This window comes from Alosa pseudoharengus, unplaced genomic scaffold (genome assembly GCF_046254945.1).
Source record: "Alosa pseudoharengus isolate Yale_2024_CS ecotype anadromous, Long Island Sound unplaced genomic scaffold, YU_APseudo_1.1 YU_APseudo_1.1_scf_13, whole genome shotgun sequence".
Lineage (NCBI taxonomy): Eukaryota > Metazoa > Chordata > Actinopteri > Clupeiformes > Clupeidae > Alosa > Alosa pseudoharengus.
The window spans coordinates 27,404,556-27,412,055 of NW_027468598.1; the positions used below are offsets into that span (position 1 = coordinate 27,404,556).

The 7,500-nt window shown below is 50.7% G+C and overlaps 2 protein-coding genes across 4 annotated transcripts in view; one reads left to right on the forward strand and one right to left on the reverse strand.

The window, feature by feature from the left end:
• ostn (osteocrin) overlaps positions 1–2,938 on the forward strand; it is an 8,615-nt gene extending 5,677 nt beyond the window's left edge. The window contains exons 3-5 of the mRNA XM_076281611.1: positions 1–54; positions 1,921–2,045; positions 2,302–2,938. The exon at positions 1–54 is cut by the window's left edge and continues 164 nt beyond it. Coding sequence (XP_076137726.1) covers positions 1–54; positions 1,921–2,005 — 139 coding nt within the window. The 3' untranslated portion in view covers positions 2,006–2,045; positions 2,302–2,938. The remainder of the gene's footprint in view (positions 55–1,920; positions 2,046–2,301) is intronic.
• A 1,382-nt stretch (positions 2,939–4,320) lies between these two features.
• Positions 4,321–7,500, reverse strand: part of masp1 (MBL associated serine protease 1) — a 14,906-nt gene continuing 11,726 nt past the window's right edge. For all 3 annotated transcript variants that reach the window (XM_076282722.1, XM_076282721.1, XM_076282720.1), the window contains 3 exons: positions 6,479–6,814; positions 6,093–6,167; positions 4,321–5,939 (listed from right to left, as the gene is read on the reverse strand). In XM_076282722.1, the coding sequence (XP_076138837.1) occupies positions 5,035–5,939; positions 6,093–6,167; positions 6,479–6,814 (1,316 nt within the window). In that variant the 3' untranslated portion in view covers positions 4,321–5,034. The remainder of the gene's footprint in view (positions 5,940–6,092; positions 6,168–6,478; positions 6,815–7,500) is intronic.

A 7,500-nucleotide genomic window follows, 5' to 3' on the forward strand; every position in this document is an offset into this window, starting at 1 on the left:
GGACCGCCTCTCCATCAGCACAATGGACAACAACAAAAACAACAACAAGCAGAGGTACAGAGAGAGAGGGGGGAGAGAGAGTGAGAAAGAGAGAGAGGGAGAGAGAGAGAGAGGGAGAAAGAGAGAGAGAGGGAGAGAGAGAGAGTGAGAAAGAGAGAGAGAGGGAGAGAGAGAGAGTGAGAAAGAGAGAGAGAGAGGGAGAGAGAGAGAGAGAGAGAGAAAGAGAGAGAGAGGGGGGAGAGAGAGAGAGTGAGAAAGAGAGAGAGAGGGGGGAGAGAGAGAGAGGGGGGAGAGAGAGAGAGTGAGAAAGAGAGAGAGAGGGGGGAGAGAGAGAGAGTGAGAAAGAGAGAGAGAGGGAGAGAGAGAGTGAGAGGGAGAGAGAGAGAGAGGGAGAAAGAGAGAGAGAGGGAGAGAGAGAGAGTGAGAAAGAGAGAGAGAGTGAGAGAGAGAGAGAGAGAGTGAGAAAGAGAGAGAGAGTGAGAAAGAGAGAGAGAGGGAGAGAGAGAGAGAGAAGGAGAGAGGGGGGGGTGATGCAAGCAAATGCATGGAGTGGAAAGACAACGAGTGTTGTTTTGGAAAGATAGTAAAAAGTACAACTAATGATAAACTACAGTACATTTCTCTTAACTTAGATTGTCATATTGTATCTATCTATCTATCTATCTATCTATCTATCTATTGCCTAATAATAATAGATTGTGCTTACTCTGGGGGATGTGTAGCATAAATAAATAAGAAAAATGAGAACTTGTAAATCTGGAACACAACAAGACAGTTTGAACCTTGACAAGCAGAGAGAGAGAGACAGAGAGAGAGAGAGAGAGAGAGAGAGAGAGAGAGAGAGAGAGAGAGAGAGAGAGAGAGAGGATGTTGAAGGAAACCCAACAGTGCGAGTACATGGGACACGGTCCTTACCACCCCAGATTCCTGAGCGGAGACAAACCAAGTCTAGTGCCTCCCAGCGAGCTGATGACTTCCTCCTTTCCTCCTCTGGGAGCCCTGGCCGTGGCCCCGGCCACTCCCCGCCTAATAGCCCGCAGTCTGCTGGAGTTTAAAATAAGTCCGTGTGTGCATCTGAGACCGCCCCTCATTAGGTGACCTCACCAGGTCAGCCAGGCAACAATGGCCTCCAGTGTGTGGGGGAGATGCAGAAATAGCTCCGCACTAATAGTGTAATTGTACAGATAATTGAGTTGGCTCGGACAGCCGTGATGTAACGGTGGGAGAGCGTTGAGGTCCGGCCCCAGGTTTAACACATCCATCTCGCGCTCTCGCAGCCCCGCAAACAGGCAGCCTACAGTAACAATTGGTCGCTGCTCCGGCCAAGATAGATTTGATTGGCCGGAAGCCATGCACAGGTAGCTTTGATTGGCTGCGGTTCAAGACCGAGATGGTTTGGACTGGCCACAGCTCCGGCGAGCAGGAGTGTTTATTGGCGGGCGCTCAGATTAAACACACACAGCGTGAGGGTGTCTCTGAACTTGGCTGAGGGCGAATTAAGTTTGTAGCCCTAGGGCTGGACCAGCTCCTTGTGTTACCACTGCTGGGTCCCCGTGGATCGAGCGGGGCATCATCGCGGCAGACGATCCGTCTGGATCCTGTTCTCTCCCTCGGCGCTAGCAACAGGTGGGGGAGAAGCGTAGCGTTAGCGCCAGTCGGCTTCCCCGCTAGCATGTTATGTCGCTAATCTATAGGCAGGTGTTATTGTAGCAGGGAGTGTATTTGGTTTAGGGGTCTGGAACCCGACTGTGCTAACGAGCCAGCCAGCCAGCCACATGGTTGGGGTGCTGTGGGTTTTGTGGGGAGTGTTGCTAGCATGCCTGGGGTTAGCGGCTTAGAAGGCAGAAATGCCAATGTACCGAGTGGCTCACTGGCTGTGGGTTTGGCTGCGGCTCTGAAACTCAGCTGTCTTGCCCACAGGAAAGTCGTCGAGTTACCAAGGCGAAGGGTGAATGTTCCCATTGACCGGATCGGAGTGGGCCGCCTACCAAGCAACCGAGGATAAGACCCGCCACTGCCTCCCTACCCCCTCTCCTGTGAGACTGGTAAGTCTCAACACTTCCTTCTGTGGTAAATCCCATCATGATTGCTGGTCCAAAGCACCAAAACCTTAACCTGACACAAGTTATAGTTTATGGGGTAGTTTCCCATACGTTTAGCCTAATGCTAGATTTATAGATGTTTTCAGTGGAGAAAACATATCTTTTAGTGTAATGTTTAATCCAAGTACAGGAAACTGGCCCAATGTGAAATCCATAAAATGCAATCAAAGCATGTCTAATTTAGTTTTTCTGTTCACAGGGGCATCAGTCCAGCTGGCAGCAACATGGAATGCATAACAAACACAAAGACACATAAAGACATTTCCTCCGTCTCCTCCTTCTCTTCCTTGCTTCACACCTGAACACGGACACAAGCCACCATGTCCACACCCAGAACCCGTCCTAATCCCTACACACCAACCCTTCTCCACTCTTTTTACACTGCCTATAATCCCAGATTAGAGTAGAAAGCAGAAATACACAGTCCCAACACCTCGCCCTGACTTCACACCAAGCTCCCGTTCCCTATCCAAAAGCCTCTCACCTGTATTTGATACTCAGTATTCATATACTTTATAAAGCCTTATGACGCTCTATGACTACCACAAAGCTCTGTGTACTTTTCACTGCGTACAGCTATGTCCCTTTACAATAGCAGCATTATACTCCACAAGCACAGGAACTCCAGCACACTATGTAGGGCCTCACACCTTGTGCCTTAGACCCACTTGCAGAGGGGATGGGCATGGTCTCCGTGGTAACTACAGAACAGCACTATTTACCCCTGTTGCCTGAGCGCTGTTGTTTGTTAATCTCACTGTAGTAAACTGTTCCGTTCTGCACAAAGACAGGAGGCCCACTGCCTCGACATTAAAACTGATCAATTACAGCTACAACCTGCCTACTGTTTATTTCTTTGTCAGCGGTGTGTGTGTTTGTGTTTGTATATGTATGTAGCAAGTACACACATCTGGAAGCATGTGTATTTGGTTCCTGTTTGTATGTGTGTGTGTGTGTGTGTGTATGTGTGTGTGTGTGTGTGTGTGTGTGAGAGAGAGAGATCATGTGTGTCTGCATGTGATTCTGTGTGAAAGACTTGACAGACATGAACATCTGTAGATCCAATTTAATGATGTTTGTTTAAAGAGAGTTTTCCTGCTATCAGTCTTCATTCCTGTGAGTGTAAGTGTGTGTGTGTGTGTGTGTGGATCAAACAAACCAAATAAATTTACTTTGTAAAAATAATTAAAGCATGAAAATCGGTAAGATGAGTCTGACCTGTGCTAGCTTGTCAGCCTCTCCCAGATCAGATGGGGTTACCTGACTCTGAGTAAAACACAGACTAGCTCCGGTCAGCAGGATTAAAATACCCCCTGGCCTCTCTGTACGCCGGTCAACAGGGTTGAGAAACCCCATGGCCCCTCCCCACTGACTCTTTCCTGAAGCTGCTGTGTCATTACCTAGGCAACTGACACACATGGGTCACGAGCCAGCCAACGGTGTGCGTACGTCAGATCTCAGGCATCCGGCGAAGGTGAGCTCATCCTGGCCAGCGTCACCGGCAGCCAAGGCTGGACAGACACGCGGACGAGATTTATGGTCCCGCAGGCTGGACCAACGCCATCGGGGTTAGAACCAGAAATGAGCACACTGTCACCACGGAGACACGGCCACCTGGGTGGGTTTCGTTTCAGACTCAGAGACGCACACATGCAGGCCAAGCGAAGAAGGGAGGGAAGGAGAGAGAGATAGAAAGACAGTGAGATAGAAAGAGAGTGAGATAGAAAGAGAGAAATTGGGCAAGGAATGAGGGAGGGAGGGAGGGAGAGAGAGAGAATGAGTGTGAGAGAGAGATAGAGAGAAGGCAAGGGGGGGAGAGAGAGAGGAAAATTGGGTATAGAATGAGTGATAGATAGAGGAGAACAGTGAGAAGGCAAAGAGAAAGGGGCCGAGAATGATGGTTGAGGAGAGTGTTTCAACGGAAGTAGGAAAGAGAGAGGAGTTCTCCAGTTAGTTATGGACGTCAGTCAACTAGTGGGAAAGAGAGAGGAGGTGTGCTGTGATTTATGGGCTCTGATTTATGCTCTCTCATGGTCAGCATAAACACATTTAAGAGGCCCTGTCATCTACAGCCAAGTTCTAATGCTCTTACGCCCCCTAGTGGGCAGTATGTGACCATATTGCTCCTACCTGAAAGAAAAGCCTTTGAAAAAAAAGTGCAACACACAGTTGGTATAAAATACTAATACATATTTTAATCACAAAACATAATGTCCAAACAAAAGATTGAATGAATGAGTGAGTGAATTATACATTACTTGTAAGAGTAGAACAGTGTATTTTACTATTAAAATGGTACTACAGTATATCAATACATTTAACACTACTCTTCTGGATTAGATGTGCACTTTGGATATCTATAAAGTGTAGTGTCCCATTTGTCGATATTCTTAGCAAGGCTAATTCATATGACAGTATAGCCCAATATTAATGGCTTTTCCGAGTCTACACTGAACACGTTTTCTTATTCTACCCTGATCTGCACCTTTGTGCAAATGATATGAAACAAAATATAAAGGAGACAGTGTCCAAACTGCAAAGCTTATTAAAGAAAGCAAATGCCCAATATGAGACAATATGTTTTTACTCTGAGAAAGTTACAAAAACCCACAAACAAGACATGAGATCCGCTCTGATCTGAGTCAGCTGCAAACCTGTTTCAGTTAAATTGCACATGGGTGTAATAGCTTAGCTGTGTCCATGTGACTGGTGTCCCTGTGACTGATGACCCTGTGACTGATGTCTATGTGACTGTACCATGTGCCCGTGTGACTGTTCCTGTGTGACTGATGTCTGTGTGACTGTGACCGTGCCAGTGTAACTGTGTCCGTGTGGTTGATGTCCGTGTGGCTGTGCCCGTGTCACTGTGCCAGTATGACTGAGCACATTCGACAATGCCCGCGTATGTCCGGGATTGAGCCGCACCGTAGGGTCACCACCAGCGGTCCGTGTCCATGTGCGAGTGCAGCCAGTGGGCGTACTTGGCCACGCGCGTGTAGACGCCGTACACCCTCCTGGAGCCGCACTCCTCGGGTCCGCCCCACGACACCAGGCCCTGGACCACCCAGCGTCCCGTGCGAGGGTCCTGCGTGACGAACGCCCCGCCGCTGTCTCCCTGGCAGGTGTCGCGGCCGCCCTCGTAAAAGCCCGCGCAGAACATGCCGCTGGTGATGTTGTAGCTGCGCGAGCGCGAGGCGTAGCTGCCTTCGCACTCCGACCGCTCGACCACCGGCAGCTTCACGTAGCGCAGCACGTCCGACACCCCGCCCTCACCTTCACCCTCCACCTCCCCAGCCACAGCGCCCTGCACTGCGGAGTCTGCAGACCCGTTGGCTGCCATCACCCCCCAGCCAGCGACCAGGCCCAGTGTGTTCGGTGGGGGGGCCGGCGGCTGTCCCTCGGCCCAGGGCAGGGGCAGGCAGACGGGCCGGACCAGCGGGGTGTAGTGGGCAGGTTGGGCGAGACGGAGCAAGGCGATGTCGTGGTTGTAGTTGCGCGGGTCGAAGCGCGGGTGCAGCAGCAGGCGCTGCACGGCGTGTCCGGCGGAGGCCACCGGGGGGCGCCGGAGGTCGGCCAGGCCCAGGTGCACGCGCACGCTGCCGGGGGACACGGGCACCACGGAGGGGTCGCGGCGGGGGGAGCGCAGCACGTGCGCCGCCGTCAGCACCCAGGAGGCCGAGAGGAGCGCCCCGCTGCCGAACCAGCGGCCCTCGGGCACTCGAGACGAGTCCTCCACCGACAGGCGCGCCTGCCATGGGAACTGGCCCGCCGACGCCACACGACCGCCAACGATACGCCGCACGTGAGACGGGAGGGGCTGAGAGGGCTCACCGCAGGCTACACACACACACACACACACACACACACACACACACACACATAAACAGCACATATAATAGTGTAGATAAAACTGTAGAAAGAAATGCACACAGCTATAATATAAATAAGTCCAGAAGCAGACCTGTGTGTTTAGTATAGGGAGGTGTTTACCTGGGAGACAAGACGGGAGTTTGGTGCCTAGCTCAACGTTAGTCCACTTTCCTCTCTCTCCACACACATATGTACCTTACACAGACACAGCAATAACAGTGTTAGTCTACACACAAAAAATATACACACATGCAAACAAACACAAAAAGACCAGAGGTACAATCCATACCATTAGATACAGGCCTTGGGTACATACCGTAACATACAGGCCTTGGGTACATACCGTTAGATACAGGCCTTGAGGAACATACCGTTAGATACAGACTTTTGGTACATACTGTTAGATACAGGCCTTGGGTACATACCGTGAGATACAGGCCTTGGGTACATACCTTTAGATACAGGCCTTGGGTACATACCATTAGAAACAGGCCTTGGGTACATACCATTAGATACAGGCCTCGTGATGTAGGTACTGTTATCTGCTGGAGGAGTGGTGGGTGGAGTTAGGATGGAGTTGGGTGGGGTTGGGGTGGCATCGGGTGGAGTTGGGATGGCATCAGGTGGAGTTGGGATGGCATCGGGTGGAGTTGGGATGGCATCGGGTGGAGTTGGGATGGCAGCAGGTGGCGTTGGGATGGCATTGGGAGGAGATGGGATGGTGCTCTGTGGGTCTTCCAGGCATCGGTACTGGAAGCTGGCCCCAAAGAGAGTACTGTTATCTGGGCCGTCGAACACCACCTCTCCCTTCACGATCTCCTCTGGAGGACCACAGTCTATCACTGGGGGAGAGAGAGGGAGATAGGGAGAGAAAGAGACAGGGAGAGAGAGAGAGAGGGGAGAGAAAGAGATGGAGAGAGAGAAAGACAGGGAGAGAGAGGGGGATAGAGAGACATAGAGAGTAGGACAGGAAAGGAGGGGAGAGAGAAGGGGAGAGCAGGCAAGGAGGTTTAGAGAGAAAAGAGAGATGAGATGAGAGGGAGGGAGAGATAGAAAGGAGCGAGGGAGGAAACGAAGCAGAGCGCAAGAAAGAGAGAATCAGAAAGAAGATGAGAAATGAAGACGAGGGGACGCAGTGACGGAAGGGGGAGGTAGTGACGTGACATATGCAAAGTGTGACTCAGACACAGGAATACAAAAGCACAATCACCAGAGATGGGGTAAATTACTGTAAACACCTCTGTGAAGACGCTTAGATCTGCCTCAGGAACAGGAAACTGAGCATGCTGGGATGCTGAATTCATCCTGGTTAGGCTCTGTAGCCCTGTGATTGGATGATGAGCTTTAAGAAGAAATCACTCAGAAATCAGTCTAATGAGAAGTATATATCAAATCTGCTTTTCCCCCTCATTCCTGTTTGTAAGTGTGTGTATTATCTGTGTGTGTGTGTGTGTGTGTGTGTGTGTGTGTGTGTGTGTGTGTGTGTGTGTTTTTCAGTACTTATGAGACCTAGTAGGCCTGAGAGTGA